At 38.1% G+C, this 18,710-nt stretch overlaps 1 protein-coding gene across 2 annotated transcripts in view; it reads left to right on the forward strand.

Annotated features, from left to right (window-relative positions):
• The first annotated feature begins 11,799 nt into the window (after positions 1-11,799).
• CRYBG3 (crystallin beta-gamma domain containing 3) overlaps positions 11,800-18,710 on the forward strand; it is a 106,100-nt gene continuing 99,189 nt past the window's right edge. The window contains exon 1 of one of the 2 annotated variants that reach the window (XM_064580542.1): positions 11,800-12,136. In XM_064580542.1, the coding sequence (XP_064436612.1) occupies positions 11,988-12,136 (149 nt within the window). In that variant the 5' untranslated portion in view covers positions 11,800-11,987. The remainder of the gene's footprint in view (positions 12,137-18,710) is intronic. The other variant, XM_064580537.1, reaches the window with a different exon arrangement.

Below are 18,710 nucleotides of genomic sequence, written 5' to 3' on the forward strand. Positions count from 1 at the left end.
GCGTATAACACCCAGTGCTCCATGCAGTACGTGCCCTCTTTAATACCCATCACCAGGCTAACCCATCCCTCTACCCCCCTTAAAGATTTTTTTTTTTTAAAGTAATCTCCACACCCAATGCGGGGCTCAAACTCACAATCCCAAGATCAAGAGCCACACATTTTATCAACTGAGCCAGTCAGGTGTCCCTGATTGTTATAATATCTAAAGAAGGCACTAAAAAATTATATAAATATAATCAAAAATATAATAAATAAGTTAAAATGAAATACTGAAATATGTTCAAATGATCCAAAAGAAAGCACAGAAGAGGAAGCATAATTCAGTCTCAACTTATTTTTAAAACAATGAAAAAGGGGCGCCTGCATGGCTCAGTTGGTTAAGCGACTGCCTTCCGCTCAGGTCATGATCCTGGAGTCCCGGGATTGGGTCCCGCGTCGGGCTCCCTGCTCGGCAGGGAGTCTGCTTCTCCCTCTGACCCTCCCGCCGTCTCGTGCTCTCTCTCTTTCATTCTCTCTCTCTCAAATAAATAAAATCTTTAAAAAAAAAAAAAAAAACAATGAAAAAGATCCTATATTACTAGCCCAGTCCTCATGGTTAGAAGCTTAAGAATAGTTAAAAATAGTTAATCACTGAATAATATTTTGTTTAAATTAACACAGTATTAACCTTCACTAACATTCCAATTTTATTTCCTTATTATGCCCATCGTGGAGCTTGAACTCACAACCCTGAGATCAAGAGTCATATGTTCTACCAACTGAACCAGCCAAGTGCCTCCGTATTTTGAGGCTTTTAGTCTGAGAACAGGCCACAGACATAACTAAAATTCTGGGCTGCTAAGCCCCTGACAGAAAACTTGCCATATTTTTGCCCTGAAGAAAAGAGGACAGAGCATGGGACAACCAAAGCCACTGCAAAGTGGAGGGAAGGACATTCAGTAAAGGATAGATCCAGAAAATGGGAGTCTAAAATTCTAGGTATAAACATTCCCAAGTGTCTGGCTGAGTCCCAAACCAGGCACAAGCAAGGCAGACTCAAAGCAGGTTATACCTAGGGCTAAAATAATGAACTGAGATTTGATACACTGTCCACAATCAGCAAGGCTAAGTTTGCAGTGTGAGTTTAAACATCTTAATGTCTCTATAAAATAAAAATGGAAATATATAGTAGAATTTGGAATTATATAATAGAATCCACAGTCTCTACAGCATGACATTCAAAATATCCAAGAGACAATATATCTGACAATCCAAATTTACTTGACATATGAAGAACCAGAAAACTATGACCAGAAAATCATTTTCCAAAGGAAAAGATAAGAGGTCAACACTGGGGTGACTCAAATGGAATGATCAGATGAGGACTTAAAGGCAGCTGTAGTAACTTATCTCAGTGGGGTAAAGGGAAAAATGCTTATAAATAGAAATTTTCAGCAGAAAAATAGAAAATATTAAAGAAAACTAAATGAAATTCTAGAACTGAAAAATATGTCTGACATTTAAAAATCACGGCATAGACTAACTGTAGAATAAAAATGACAGAGGAAATAATTAGCAAACTTGAAGATATAGATCAATAGAAATTTTCCCATCTGGAGAAGAGAGATAGAAATATGAAAAAAAATGAACAGTCTCAGGATCCTGTGGGATAATATCAAAAGTATTTTTGCATATATGTAGTTGGGAGTCCCACAGGGAAAGGAAAGAGATTGGAGCAGAATACATTTTTAAAGAAATAATGGCTGAAAATTTCCCAAACTGAATGAAAGACATAATTTATAGATTAAGAAAGCTCAGCAAACCCCCAACAGAGTTAATACAAAACAAAACAAACAAACCCCCTAGGTACATCATAGCAAATTGTTGAAAACCAAAGAAAATTTCAGAAATATCCAGGGTCAGATGGAGGGAATCCACCTTATATGCTAAGTGATAAAAACTATTGGATTTCTTATCAGAAATGATCTATGCCAGAAGACTGTAGTATGATCTTTAAAGTGTTGAAAGGAAAGAAAAAAATTATCCAGAATAATAAGAACACTAAGAAAAAATTTTACCAGCAGCTCTGCACTATCATAAGAAAGTTCTTCAGGCTGAAAGGAAATGATACAAAAGGGAAATTAATTTTCAGGAAACAATAAAAACAATGAAATGGCAAATATTTGGGTCAATATAAAAGGTTTTTGTTTTTTGCTTTAATGTCCTTAAAGTACATGTGGATGTCTAGAGCAAAAAGTGAGCATATTCTTACAGGGTTTATAATAGGTATATAATGACATACGGCAACTTCAGTGTAACTGATAGGGTGGATCACAAAGGATCTAAACAGTTGTAAAACTACATTGTACATGAAGTGATCGAATATGAATTCTAGTAGGCAGTGTAAATTAAAAATGTATATTATAATCCCTATAGCAACTATTTTTAAAATGTAAAGAGGTATGTTAAAATGCTAATAAATTAACATGGAATTCATCAACTGATCCAAGTAAACATCATCCATAATAGGACAAATGAAAATCATGTACCACCAGGAAGAACATAACGTTACTTTTGTGGTATTTTTGCCAAAAAACATAGCCTGAATTTAACCATAAGGGAACACCAGACAAGGATTTAACTGTAAGGAGACACCAAATATAGAGATGCCTCCATTACCCCTAACCAACAAAACCAACCAAACAAACAAACAAAAAACTGGCCCTTAACATTTAAAGTGTCACAACCATGAAAGTCAAGAAGAGACTGAGGAACTTTTCCAGAATGAAGGAGACTACAGAGACATGACAAATGTGATATGTGATTCTGGACTGGATCACTTTGCCATGAAAGACATTAATCAGACAATTGGAAAAACATAAATGGGGTCTGAGGATAAGATGGTAGTACTTATTAACATTACTTTCTTGATTTTGAGGGTTATGTTTTGGTTATTTAGGATTTTAGGACAATGGTCATGTTTATTAAGTAATACATCAAATTATTTAGGGGTGATAGGACATTAGTTTGACAACATACTTTCAAATCGTTCATTAAATGAAAGAGGTTCTTTATACTATTGTAATTTTTCAATAAGTATGAAATAATTTCAAAATAAAAATTATGTGTAGATAAAAATAATTTTATATGAGATAGCAATATAAAGCAAATGGCATTCTCCATGAAAATAACCAGAACAGATGTGTAATTTATTTTCAAAAAAGAAAGTCTGAAATTGTTTCACTCATATAAAAATCGACTACCTGAATATATTGATAATTGCAACCATTATGGGAATATGGATATACTTATGAATTACAGAATTCTTGAAATCTACATATATAATATTAGAAAATACAGTACTGCTGCCAATTTTTAGGGGCGGGAACACTTTAACCATAATCATAAAGATGGGCCAAGTGACTTTCTGGATTTCACAATAGTAGTAACATCGACCTGACAACTTTTAGAGTGAATCCAAGGTAATAGCTATTAAGAAAGACAATTTAAATAAGAATGTCAAACGTGTCAAACTAGTTTTTGCATATACTTGATTTTGGTCCTAAATTAGGTATTTGGTTAGTAGTAAGACTTCTCCTGCCTGAACTACTGGTCTGACCTGTCTTGGTCAATAATTGGCAGCTGTAAACTCACATTATGTAGGTCATGTTAGAATCAGTGTAACAGTTTCTCTGCCTGCATATTTCTCATACCTTATCTTTGTCATGTACTTTTAATTATGCAATTATTTTGAAGAATGTAGCAGAGTTCACTTAAAGGTAGTTTCATCTTTGGTATGATAGTCCAAAGTCCTTGAATATTCTTATATTACACATAGTATTTGATGATTCACAATGTAGTAGCACCCATTTATTGCAATATTTTCTCACTAAATCAGACAATATATATTTATTATATGTCTATTGTTGGCCCAATATTTTGTGCACTCCTATGTGCTTTGATATTGCTTTTTTATCTAATATAGATTTTATCTAATTATAAATTTGATTATAAATTTATTAATTTTATCTAATATAGATTTCTAATATGAATATGTGTCAATAGGTGTTTTAACTGGTTGTAGTTGCAGGACTTTATGATCTATACTTCTGGAGCTGTGATTTGTGAAATCTATCCTGGACCCCAAGTATAACTTGCCCAAGTGATACAGTTAGGCACTTTCTTCTCCCTTTGCCCCTGTACATGTTTCCATTATCACATTGTCTTATAATTTGTAACTTTTGCTTAGTTCTGCTTCCTTCTCTGAGACTGAGCTTCTTGATGGTACATCAGTGTTATATTCCAATCACCAAATACAGGACCTGGAAGTATTCAGTAAGAGGTTATTGAGTGGGCAGAAGACTATAAAATAACTTTTTGTAAATGAGATATTATTTTTCTTTCTTTTTTTAATATATATGTCTCCCACCAAATCTCCTAATCAAGTTTGAAGCACGTAACACTAGAGTAATGAATATTAGGTCTATGATCTTTAGATTCTATTTACAAATTTCAGAATTTTCCATTTTCTTGGTTTTTTGTTTTGTCTTTCCAAAATGTAGACTGATTAATAGATTTTTCAATAAATATGTAAATTTGTTTAAGTTCTCTGATAGCTTCCTGACCAACTAAGGAGGAGTTTTGCCAACAAGTAGCTACTTGTTAAATTTTATTTAAAGATACATTTTTTTTCTAAGCTAGATTGTGTTTTATTTAAGCTATGCAGACCAAATATACCTACAGAATGTACTTAAGCAGTAGGAAGAACTGGAATGAAAATGGCAGAATTTAAAATGAGTAAGTTGATTTCCGTTCCCCTCAGGCTGCATGTGGTTGATAGTTTTATAGAGACAAATTCTATACTGTGGTGTGGTTAGCTACTTCATTTGATGATATACGTGATTGATCATTTGAACTGGAGTTCCTGTTGAACCAGATAGAAATGGAATCATCTTTTTTTTTTTTAATACCAATTGTGAGGTTCAAAAAACCATTTGTTCATTTAATTATTTGTCTTCCAGACTTCATAATTCAAAGAAGTATGTCAATAGACTTGCCTGTATGAGAGGTAAACCAAATGATTTATTAGGAAACTACCTAGAAGTGCTTATTTGAGAAGCTGAAGGAACAATAAAATAGAAGATAGAATATAGGCATGGTTGATATTTAAGAATGGTTATTAATATGAGGTCAGTTTATGAGAATTATCTTTTTAGTTCCATAATCGAGTCAAAATATTCCTATTGTAACTTCTTGACTTCTGTTTTACCTTTGTCATAGGTTATTCCTTTTTCTCTTTACCAGTGAAAAGTTCACTGGAAGAGGTGAAGAAGGAATTCAGTTGCAAGGATAGACTGATGGAAATATTTGATATAGGATGCTTTTGTTCATTATTTGCAAAACCAGTTAAATTATAGTTTGATGAATTTATACAGATCTTTCAAAATGGAGTTATTGAGAAATGTACTTGCTACATTTCTAAAAAAATCAGAATTATATCCACTACAGTAACACTTGGTTTTATAAACTCCATACACAGTTTTTTGGTACTACATTGAGCAGTATTTTTAAATGAAATTTTTTTGAAAGTTTGTCAATATTATTTTATAATGGATCATGTAAGATTTCAACGATAAGTATGTCAAATTTATATTCAGCACTATATTCAGTATGTCATCACCCCAGATTATAAGCAAAGTGAATAGATTTATATTCCATTCTATACAAAGAAAACTCATGTAAATGAAATAACGCTAATCTCAGTTTTAAGTTAGGTAAAGGCCCTGTGTGGAAAGTGTAGTTCATCTTATATGACAGCATGTATCATATCCAGCTGCTTTCTCTCTCTAATCAAAACATTTGCTCACAATAACAGCTGCCTCTATGCCTTGTTTTTAAACCATTTGCAACAAATTAAACTGGGAACAACGTGTCCATAGTAAGAGAATTCAGGATTCTGGGACATGTATGTTCCTAATAAGAAAAAAGAAACCCAATTCACCAGCCAATTATCATTTTACTTTAAAGCTTTGTTTCATGAAGCCCTAATAAAATTTGTATTCAACACTAATATAGTGTTAAAAAATTTATAATTATTCTTCACAGAATAGCTCCATTTAAAATTGTATATCAGATATGCACAATATAGTACATAGCTTATGTATTCAGAAGAAATATTTAGGGAAAACAACATAGGAATTGAGTTTCTCATGCAATAGTAAATTCTTATTCTGAGCCATTATGTGTGTCATGCTTATGAAGCTACATTAATAAAAGCTACATTAATAAAAGTTAATATTCTACATATGACTTTATATTTTAGATAGCATTTGACTCAAAAGACACATCAAAGTGAATTGGTATGCGTTAGTATTTTAGAATACATCTCATAATCTGTGTTTGCCAAAGAAATCCTTCTTCTATTTATATATTTTTTAGAATATGATTTAGTATTACCAACTTTTTCACTCTTTGAGAAATAAATATTGAATTGTTAATGTTATATTTTTGTAAAGGATTCATTTATCTTTGCAATTATATCAAGAGAAGAAAAGAGTAAATGTGATTTAGGTCAGACTAACACATCTTAATTTAAACGTTGAAAGATGTGTGTTTGAAAGATCTCAATCTCCACATGGTCTAGAAATAAAAGCCAGACACAATACAATAAAACCTCATGCATCCCATAGAAGTCTGAATAACCAATTACTTAAAAATTTCACCATCTGCTCTCATTGAAGCAGCAAGACTGAGGCATTTTCCCGTGTTACAAACCATGATAACCAGAATATAACAGAATGAAAAATGCTAACATCATTCCCCCCTCCTTTCTTATTTGCTGTTGTGGTTCTTAATGAAAACTTGAGCTATGCAAACAAAGGAAAGGGGAGGATATTCCCCCGCCCCATCTCCTAATTGAGCGCTTACATCCAGTAATAGCTTTTTGCTGCCCTGGGCAGCATGACATTGTCTCATTTGGCCACGCACAGCTATTATTCTAGGAGGCAGCTAGTGAAGTACCCCAATCCATCTGCTTGCTTTTCATGGGCTGGTGCTTTCCTTGATGTTGACAGCTGTCTTAATATTCCTGGGCCACCTGCCACACAGTAAATACTGTGCTCTAAGATATATACAGAAGCTTATCCCTCTGTGGACTCTTCAGAAAAAGAAGCTTAGCATTTCTAAACTACACTTGCATCCTTGTTGAAATGCTTCAGGGATCAGCACTTTTAGTCTGTTCTCATACTTTTGAGGAGTTTAGTGCTTATGCTTTGGGAATCACAGTATGATGAACTTCAGGTTTTCTCATGTATCAAATAAGCTGTTGAATTGCAGTCTTTTTGTGGAAGTCATGGTGGCCACAGGAGATAGAGAAGAAGAGAGCATACTGACAGTTATTTCCTCTGAACCTTCCTGGAACCTTCTATATTATAATGGGAGTCCATCCTATATAGAAAGCTTTCCCCTGTTATACCCTCTTTGCTCATCTGTTTGCCCCATCAAACTTGCTCCTTGAGGGAAAGTATCTAACTCACTCATTGTATCTCTAAGAATGAGCATGTGTCTGACATATAGTTGGTACTCAGGGACAGATCCAGGTTCGGAGGTATCTGAAGATTTTTATAACTTGAGGGGTCCTTTTTTAAAGAAAAATGATTTAAAAATAAGAATAAAAATTAGATAAATGAGTGAAAAAAGAAATCATGCAAATTACCAATTTTAAAAAGTTGACTAACAAAACAAACATCACAAAATCTAGAAAACCAATGTATTTTCTATTAACTCCTTGGCATACCTCTATAACACTTTAATTTTTATAGTATACTCTTTGATAGACTTTCATATGACAATGATTTAAAAAAAAATTTTTTTTAAAGTAATCTCTATACCCGACATGGAACTCAAACTTATGACCCAGAGATCAAGAATCACATGCTTTACCAACTAAGCCATCTAGGCGCCCTGATGATGATTTTCTAATATCATTTTCTATACATTTGGTTGAGTGTATTATTGATGGAAGGGCTATGTAAACGTGTAACACTGTCACGCATACACTCACTGTACTGCTGCTATGGGTTTGTGCCCTCCAATGAAGAATTCTGATAAATTCTATGTTACATGATTTTCATTTAAAAAGTTTCATGCATTTACAATTATAAAAATTGTATACATTATACATTATTTTTTTAAAGATTTTATTTATTCAAGAGAGAGAGTGAATGAGAGAGCACAAGTGGTGGGGGGGGGAAGAGGGAGAAGCAGACTCCCCCCTGAGCAGGGATACCGATGACCCTGGGATCATGTCCTGAGCCAAAGGCAGACATTTAACCTACTGAGTCATCCAAGCGCCCCTATACTGCATTATTGAACATACTCCTACTATGAGAGAAATTACATCAATTAGAAGTGATTCTTCCTCTTGTATTTTGTCTTTGGATTATTGGAATAATTTTCCAGTCCCCTTTTGACACATTTCAAATCTTGTTTCACCTCTACTACCTACATATTTTCAGTGTTAGAGGTCTTAGGATATGTTTGTGTCTTAATAGGACCTCTGGTCTTGCATCTTGGATATAATGCTTGGTGAGCTGCACAATAGACAAACAAATTTAAGCAATAACTTAACTAAATTTTGAAGATACAACCACATAAATATACCCCACTAAATATATTTCCTACTCAAATTCCCCAGAAGATGCCAAAATGTCCCCAATAAATTCAACACCAACTGACTTTAGGAGAAGTATGATCCTGGGGGCAGGGGTGTGGGAATCCAAGTGGAAAGAAACTGTGGTCTTAATCAATTGCAGTTAAAACATTTACTTTTATAAATTTCACAAAAACACATGACCATGTGATCACATTCCCAAGTTCACATCGGAAGAGACCGTACCAGTCAGGGGCCTTGAGACTTCAGCTTTGTCGGCTTCACAGTAAATATGCTTCTACCATAGGCCTTCACTAAATGGCTGTGGAACAACTGAATGATCGAATGAAGACAACTTTGTTAAATTTTCATCTCTAACATCCTCACAACTCTAAAATTCAACACTTTTACAGACTTCCTAATGCAAGGAATACTAATAACTTAGTATTCAGAAGTTATGAGTCAGAATATAAGGATATAGGCTATCTAGAAACTGATAAGTACTTTCTAGAAAAGCAAATCGATGAAAATTTAGGTGTCATTGTTTTATGGTTTTAATCTTTCGTAGACAAAGTTTGCCTTAATGGAGGCAGGGCACCATTTGTATTTACAGTTCAATCAAAGTGCTGCTTTGTTCTACCACAGAATGGAGATTAGAGTATCATTAGATATTGTTTCCTTCATGAAGTAGTTGCTTTGGAGAAAAAAAACCTATCATAGATGTGAATTGGCCCAACTGTTCACTTTAGGGGCCTTTAATAACATCTAAAATGTCTTATAGCTTTACAAGCTGTCCATCAATAGAAGAGATTCTAGCTGATGAGCAGTAGCATTATTTCCATTACTTATACTAACTTCACCAACACTGTAGAAAATTTTTATGACAGATGTTACACATTATGATTCTGATGCCTTCTCACTTATGCAGGATATTGGCTATTGAGGAAATATGACAGCATTTTCCTTGAGAGCTATTTTTCAGAGAAATTATTCTTAGAAAACTATTATTAGTAGTTAAAACCATAATTCAGTACTAAATCTTGCTGGGTCCGACCCACTTTTATCCCCAGAGAGACTTCCCAAACAATCCACCCGCTGGGTGGGCATTTGGATATAGGGCCCACTTTTCACAGTAGAAATGGGGGATACATCTTGTAGTCCCTTAACTTTGGGGAGATAAATTATTCTCTGGGCCTTCTAGCTGGAGGGAACAGTTTGCTTTGTTTTCTCTTTGTTCTCATGTTCTCCGGGCTTTCTAGTAAGTTGGCATTTAATGGAGATTCTCCCCTAAAATAGTAAGGCAAGAATTGGGAACTTTACTTGTCCTATGTATTATTCTAGCTTTTTCCTATTTTCTCAGACTCACAGAGGAGGAAATATTTCCAAATGAGAAAGCACTGGTAAGTCTTGAATCCAAGCTGAAGGAAACCGGGCTGATTTAGTTTTGGTGGGTTGAATCAAAGCCAGAACAAATTCAGATGAGTGCCTTGGGCTCTGCTGCAGTTAGTAGGGGCAGGAGTGCTTCTAGGAGGCAGCTGTGGGATGGCAGGGAAACTCAACTGTCACCAGCTGATGCTAAAACAACTGGGGCTTATAGATGTCTAATTTACTCATAAGCAACCTTCTTTTCTCCAGCATCCAAAGTTAGAGGAGGGATGACCCCCAAGGCACCTTCCTTCCCTTCCCCAAGCCAAAACTGCCTTGGGCATTTCATTTACTTGTATACAATTTTTATACATGTAAATGTCTGATATCTCTGTAAATATCTCTGATTTCTACATGGTCTCAGGAGCAATTTATTCTTAAAACAAGCAAACAAAAACAAAACACCTGGGGTGAAGGGGCCTCAATGTTTTCTGTTCTAGCCACTAGGGTACAAAAAAACTAAGAAAATCCATACTACTGTATTAATAAGTCAGGTACAAAAGAACAAATACTACATGATACCACTTATATGATCAATATAATATAGCCAAATTCATAGTAGAGTGGAATGGGGAAATAGGGAGCTCTTAGTCAAAAGGTACTGTTTGTTTCAGTTATGAAAATGAGAAATTCCTAGAATTCTATACAGCATTGTGCCTATAGTTAATAATACTGTACTGTACACTTAAAAATTTACTAAAAAGGGGCGCCTGGGTGGCTCAGTTGGTTGGGCGACTGCCTTCGGCTCAGGTCATGATCCTGGAGTCCCGGGATCGAGTCCCGCATCGGGCTCACCCTGCTCGACGGGGAGTCTGCTTCTCCCTCTGACCCTCCTCCCTCTCATGCTCTCTGTCTCTCATTCTCTCTGTCTCAAATAAATAAATAAAATCTTAAAAAAAAAATTACTAAAAAGGCACACTTTATGTTAAGTGTTCTCAAATAAGAGGGCAGGAGGAAACTTTTGGAGGTTTATGGCATAGATTGTAATAACCGTTTCACGGGTGTATGTTTATCTCCAAACTCATCAGGATGTATACATTAATTATGTAGGGCTTTCTGTATGTAAAACATGAAAAAAAAAACCTAAGAAATTCCATAGTACTGTATTTAGACTGTCCTTGTTTTAGCATTCTTAAAGACTATTTGGTTTCCAGATTTCAGTTAAGTCTGTGTAACGACTACAAAATATGTTTAAATCACTTGTTTTTTGATCAGTGTCCTTTTTGTAGGAGGTTCGCAGAGTAGTAGGTAATACGGAGTGTGAGAAATTTAAAGAGCTTCTGGGTTTAGGGAAAGTTACTCCACACATAAGGGAGCTGAACAAGAAATGAGTTGACAGACCTACAGGACACCTATGCCCCCACCTTCGCTTCTGGGACTCCGCCCTGGGGTATCCTCTTTTGCAGCCCTGGTGGAAAGTGTCTTTGGAGTAGCTGTTAGCTGAAAGACAGCCCAAGGCACTCTGATACCGCACTTTACCAGGTGTTTTCACAAACTCTAGTTCATCAACTTCTTTCAAAAGTCCGAGTACTGTTTTCGCTCACTGGCTGGCGAATAGAAAGCACATCAGTATTACAGAGTAAAAACTGAGCGCAAAGCCAAATGGGTTGCTGCAGCCTGATCTCGTTTGGGCGGGAAACCGGCCGACTACAGCTGTGCCCGAGCTCCGGGCGGGGCCGCGGCCTCTGGCTCCTCCCGGGGGCGGGCTAGCCGGGGGCGGTAGGAGGAGCCGGCGCGCCGCGAGACCAGCCGCCGCGCGGGCAGCGCGTCGCACCCGCGACTCTGCCGCCGGGGATGGACTGAGTCGCGCCGGCGGCCCGCGCCGAGTCCGTCCTGCCTTCGCCGGGTCGCGCCACGCCGGGCTCCGGGCGCAGGACAGCGCCTCACCCGTTCCCTGCGGACGGCCCCGGACCGGCAGCCGCACCGGGGAGATGTCTGGCGGCCGGAGGAGAAGCGGCGCCCCCTGGCACACCTTCTCCCGGTTCTTCGCTCCCCGAAGCCCTTCCCGGGACAAGGAAGAGGAAGAGGAGGAGAGGCCGGGGACCAGCCAGCCGCCCGCTCCGGGCCAGGGCGCTGCCAGGTGGGAGCCGCGGGGGACGTCGGGGGGCCCTGTACGGACTCGCCTGATGGGGGCCCCTAGCCCGACCGCCTGCAGCCAGCGGTTCAGGGGCCAGGCTGCGCTCCGCTCGCCACTTTCTGTTCTCCTTTGCTAAAGTTTCCTCCTCCTCGCCCGGTTCCCGTGCCGCTTCACTCCCTCTTCCTTGGTTAGTTAAATCCGGGTGAAGTTCGTGACCCGCGGCGGGGTGCGTTCCCACCGGGCCCAGCCGGCGCGGCGCTCTTCCTTCCAACCTCCCCCTCCCGGTACGTGATTCTGCTCCCGTTCCACACTGGCGTCTGCGCTCCAAGTTCTGTGGCAGAAGCGAGTCCCCGGCGTGCTGCCGGCCGTAATGGGAAACAGTTGTGAGCGAGCCGAGCCACCAGCCGGGGCAGGGCGGGTGCGACCCGAAACCGCTCGGGAGGGAAAGGTAAAACACTGGAGCGCCACCCCCTCAGCTGGTGTTCTGCCATCTTATTTAAATTTACTCAATGATTTTTTTTTTTTTTAAAGAATTGTGATAATGAGTTCCCAGGACTTAGTCAAAATACAGAAACCTCGCTAGTTTTATTTACCATTGCCTGGACATTTAAATGATGCCGCCCTCCTTACCCCTGTTTCTTTGGAGATATCTCCCTCAAGTTCCCCAGCAGATTCCAAAAACCAGGACTCCCCTCTCTCGGTGTCAGCATGGAAAACGTGCCCCTTCTCTACAGTCTTTGCTTCTTCCTCCACCTGCTGTAAAATCGAATATATATGTGTATGTATAGACGGCTCTCCTTAAAATGCCTGTTCCTGAGTCTTTTCATCCATCTTGAGGGAGGAAGAGGGGTCAAATGAAATACATTTTACTGTTTTAAACTTTTGATGAGAAGACAGGCTTATACTCTGTCCTCTCCCAAATTGCACCGGAATTGTGTAATCCGTTTTGATTGGAAGGACGCTCTCTAGAAAGCTATGTTTTACTTCAGATTTTAAAGACTACGCAGATTTTAAAGAGGACACGAGGAAAATGGATAGGAAGCAGAACCGTGTGACTGTGCTGGTGTCATTAGTATTCAGGTCTTGTGATTTGATTCTAGGAGTTTGTGTTCCTCAGTTTCCCTACTTGGGAAACATTTCCATTATGAATGACTGTTAATTCTACATCTTTCCAAGAAAGCACCTGTAATTGGTAAACTTTTCCTGCGAAGCTTCACCTATAGTTGCCCTGTTAAGGAAGAATTTAAAATTCAAAGTTACACGGTAGTTAAAAATAGTTTTGAAGTCTGACAGGGTTCAACCAGAATGTCAGATCTGCTGGTGTGGGCAGACAGCCTGAGGTGCCTGCCATCACTGCAACAACGCTAATCATCTTGGATAATATAGAAGCGGTGTTTAAAAGAAATCCCAAGTAGACTCAGCAAAAGTTGGCAACTTGAATCACTGTTAGAAAGGAATAGGCTGGCCAATTTCAGGTTCATAACAGAATTGTGCTGAAACTCTGCCTGCCTTCCTGCCCTAATTTGGCTCTTTAAGACACTTCTCAAATCTAATCTCTCTCTCTCTCTGGATAACCTCTCTAGCAACTAGCCTTTTGTCTACTTAGCACTTCTCCATTCTCATCTCCAGATAGGGACAGGCTGTGGCATTTTGACACTGAGAATTTTAATTGTGCTGATATGAACACTAATTTTGTCCTCATCTTTTTAGAACTTGCCAGTTTAGGAGATAGCAGTAATCCTTTCTGTGGGTGTTTTACCTTTTAAATGAGCTTAAATCTTTCTTTTCAAGAATATAAACACACACAAAGCCCTTATTGAAAGTTTAATGAAACAAATGGAAACTCTTAGTAGTACCCAGCGTCCTAGTAACACAACACCCTGGTGTTAACAAGATTGGAAACAGAATTGCGATCTGTCACTGTGCTCTTATTTCAAATGAAAGGGTATTTTGGCTGTTTCTCTTAGAGGCAGTGAAAACTTGTAGTTGTAATGGGGGCCCAGTTTACCTTTTATACTGGTGACCCCAACAGCAGACATGCAGTGTGGTAGGGATGTAAAGATGACTGAAAAAAAAGGGTCCTTTCTCTCAAGGAACTATAAGAAGCTAAAAAGACCACTTGAAAACAGCAATACTAGTACATTTCATGCATGTATCTAGCACTTAACAATTTACAAAAGTAATTTTATGGATATTACACTTGAGGTTGGGCAAACCTTTGTGATCAGTGTCCTCATTTTACTGTAAAAAAACAGTTAAAATTGCCCAAAGTCACATAGCTACTTTTCAGTCAGTGAACAAGTATTAAGTCGGATGCTGCGCCTGCAACTCTGAGGCCCCTTAAAATATGTTAAGGATTAATACCCGCTTTCTCATTTTTTTCAGTGTATTTGAAATGCATTTTCTCAAACTTTAAACTTACACAGTCTCCTTTTCAACACTGGGAGTGTTGGCTTATATGAATTTTATTATATAACTTATGCGTGTGCAAATACAAAATGGGACTTCACAGAATTCCTTAAGAACAGAATGAAAATTAAACATAACCATAAGACCGATAAAAGTCAATTTTTAAGCATTATCCTGAAAACTCTTTTTTAGCTACCCACAAAATACAAATGGTACCAACTGGGACAAACACAGTCTTTGGTGTTGCCATGACTCTACAACTCTGTACTCTGCCATGATTCAGGTTTTCCAATATTTCCTTATTTGAGCCGTAGGAAAACCTTTGCTTTTATGGTGTGCTCTAAGTTACTTGGGCTTCATTTGGTGTGAACACATCATTTATGCATTGAGTTTGCTGCTATTCTATTCTCATTAACCTTTGGCCGTTAAAAAAGGTCTGTTTACATCAACACTGCAAATTTAAGTATGGACACTTGAATTGCTTGTTAGTACTGTTCTAGGGTGACTGACCAGATTCAGGAGGTTCTTGTATTTTAGTTTTTTTTATTTAGTTTTATTTAGTTTTATTATTATTTTATTATTTATTATTATTTTATTAAGTTTTATTTAGTTATTTTCATATGGAAATGAAAAATGTAACAAGCTTTCATAGGAAACTTGAGAACTGTGCGTTCTGTGGATCCCAGTTTGAGAATCACTGCTATAATGTTTAACCATTTTATGAGCACACAAGGAAAGGACTTATTAGAAGTGGTAGGGGACAGCAGGGAGGGGCTTCACGGTCGAGGGAGTTTTACCTGTTTCTTCAAGACATCGGTAGTGTTTTAGGAGAGAACTTAGCCAGGAAGATAGAAATGGGGAACAGGTATTCTACGCTGAGCAAAGGCCTATAGGAGGTTATGATCTACTGGGGACTATATACATTAGTGGGACAGAGTGAAAGAGGCAGTAAGAAAGATTGGAGCTAGGTCACAAAGGTCTCTAGACAGTATTTGGCTCTCGATTTAAAGTTTAGAGTACTTTTGTGAAAACCTGTTAGATGCTGCTAGAATTTGGAGGATGCCTGCCTATTAATGTTCTCCGCTTTGAGAAAATGCTCACTTTTGTTTCTTTGCTCTATCACACACGATGGACCTGTTTAAAAGGAGCTCTGTATGACATTTTAACTCAAGACGGGATAGTAAGGTGAGATCAGCATTTATCAAGGGCTGATTGTGCATGTGTTGCTGGGCTAGGTACTTTTACTTGCAGCATCTCATTTAAACCTCACCCTTAGACTTGAAGGTTGGTATGCTGATCGCTATTCTGACAATTGAGGAAACTGAGGGTGGAGAGTTCTTAATGGTGAACACTGTTGGCATCTTGGGTGGAACAATTCTTGGGTGGAACAATTCTTGGTTGAACTGGACTCTGCTGTCCTTTGCAGGACATTTTGCATCCATGACCCCGCCCACTAATTGCCAGTAGCATCCTCTAGTAACTGGGATAATCCAAACACCTCCACCCAGGTGGATGGGCGGTAGGATACCACTCCCAGTAGAGAATGATTTACCCCAAATCATGAGAGTAATAAGTTTCAGGGGTGAGATTTGAACCTCGGTTTCTCTGACTCTAAAGCTCTGGTTCTTTTTTCCACACCATCTTGCCCACCACCCTTCTGAACTATGCTCATTCAAAATACATTTGAATATGTAAGCCAATTGGAATTTTTCGTACTTTGTTGCAGAAATGTGGCCCATTTCAGATACACTTTTTTTTTTTTTTTTTTTTTTTACTGTTCCTTTCAGTGTTCTAGTATATTGTTATTGATAGAAATGAGGTAAGACAATCACTAGACCAAGGACAGGGGCTGTGTCTTATTCCTCTTGGTGTCCCCTTTACCTAGCTCAGGTGAGGAGTGTATCACTGTTGATAGAGCATTAAAGCACTTATTAGTGGTTTTCAGCTACCAGTAGTACCCTCCCTCTTGAAGCGGGCATTTAGAGATGTGAGGGATCTTAAAAGTTTTCTACGGTGTTTGACTCCGTAGTCAAGTTTAAGAAGTCAAGTAAAGTTTAGAGAATTTTTGCTTGTCACCATGGCTGAGGGTGTTAAATGGGTGGAGCTGGATGCTACTGGCTTGCTGTGCAGGAGATATTCTCATAAAAAATGTCAGCAGTGCCCCTGATGCATGAGAGCTGCTGGCCTTCAGGTTAAAGGACCAGTGTTGACCACAGCATCAGGTGTGTGAGGAAAGGGAGCTTTGTTCTCTGAATTTTCATGGTGATTTTATTTTCATTGATTTGAAAGCACTATAGGAAATAATTAATTGGTGACTGGTTTATTTGCATAGGAGATACCTGTGTGGTCTTGAAAGACCACATCAGCAGTTCATACCCATTGTAATAAAGATGACTGGAAAATTCCAGAAGTCCACAGCAGTATGTATTTTCTGAGAATCTTGAACTCCCAGGTTGACTGAAAGCATAGAAGCTACTTTTGGAAGTAGAGTAGAAATACAGTTTCAACACCCCAAAACAGTCTAGATCTTTCAAGTGAGATTTCTATCTTTGCGGTTTAACAGGGTATCTGCCAGGTGCCTAATTTGGGGATTCTGTTTCTTGGTGACGGCATTCCTTGTAAGCTAACTCAGTTGTACATTCTAAATGTTAAAATTGCAAGTACCTCACGTTGTCCCATAATAAACTTATGTCATTAGAACTTCTAACTGTATTCAAACAATGATAGCATTTTTTTTCCTCTCAGAGGAAAATATGTAAAGGGATATTAACAAATTTTGTAAAGAGGAAAATAATGTTCCCTTCAAGATAAAATATTTCATTTCCTAACCAGAGTTCTGGTGAAACACACTGTGGCCTAGCTATGCCAGAAATGCTGATACAACTGTGGTAGTGAGAAAACATAGGTTGGTGTAAATTTAAACCCAGAAAAATTATCTGGGCTATCTCCTGAGAAGAAAAGATCAGCATGAAATAAAAGCTTAAAACGTCATGTATTCGGAGTCTGTTCATTCCATAAATTGGGCTGCCATGTGTCAAATATGGTATCATGCAGTGGGAATAAAGATGAGTGAATGACCAAAAGTGCTCTCGAATAGTTCATAAATTAACAGAGGAGATGAACATGTACATCTCTGTTCTCAAGATGAGCTCGTTATAAGTCAAAAATGTTTGTGGCGTATGTGACTTGTTTGGCTCAGAATATACTTATGTTTCAGGACTATCACATATTTTTTGAGAGCTTTATTTGGGCTTCCAAAATATCTTCCCACATTATTAACTTTTCTCTGAGCATGGTTTGATTAACATCCTTTGCCAACCCAAATACTGGGGAGATGGTACATTAACTGGACCAGCAGGGTGAGTGGCAAGTGCTTTTCTTCTATTCCTCTTGCTCTTCCTAGACTCCACAGGTTTGGCAAGTTCTAGATGGAGGCAGAAAAGCACACCCTCTTGGGAATTAACATTTCACGTTAGTGGAGATACTTATACAAAATAGCTTAATGTTTATAGAGAAACAAGTTGAAGCTTTGCGACCAGAAACAACTCATTCTTAATGTTTGGTTGGCAGTTGTGAATGGCCAGTGGTACAGCCCTCTATGTGTAATCCCTGGGGGTATTTAATTGCAGGTATCCCAAAGCAGTGAAACAACTGTTTGCTTAATCAAGTGTTTTTGTTTTTTGTTTGTTTTTTTTTTTGCCTGACAGATTGGTGATGACAAAACTAAATCGTCCTTTATTAAGGCCCTAATCAGACCCAACCCTTGTGCTTGGGACTTTATATACATACACTTAATTCTTAGCAACCTTTGAGAGAGGTATCTTTACACCGTCTTACAGATCTATAATTTAAGGCTTGGAGAGGTCCAGTAGTTAATCAGAAGTGTCACAGCCTCTGTGGTAGAGTCAGAGTCAAATTCTCCTTCCTGAACTCAGAGTTTACAGCATTATGTGATTGCGTCCTCTGCTTAACTTAGGAAGACCCATAAAAGAAAGCTTGTCCTAGAAATGGTTTTGAATGGAAATAAAAAACAATGGCATGCAGCTGGACATCTGCCCAGATGGTTCGGGTCAGTGCTCTGTACAATAAAGAGTTTTGTGGTCCTGACAGCCGAGAAAAGGAAAACAAATGTATGTATCTATCAAAGGACAGATCTATATTTAATCAC

This window comes from Mirounga angustirostris, unplaced genomic scaffold (genome assembly GCF_029215605.1).
Source record: "Mirounga angustirostris isolate CCGP_5_RB_7025 unplaced genomic scaffold, mMirAng1.0.hap1 SCAF_1, whole genome shotgun sequence".
NCBI classification, from domain to species: Eukaryota; Metazoa; Chordata; class Mammalia; order Carnivora; family Phocidae; genus Mirounga; species Mirounga angustirostris.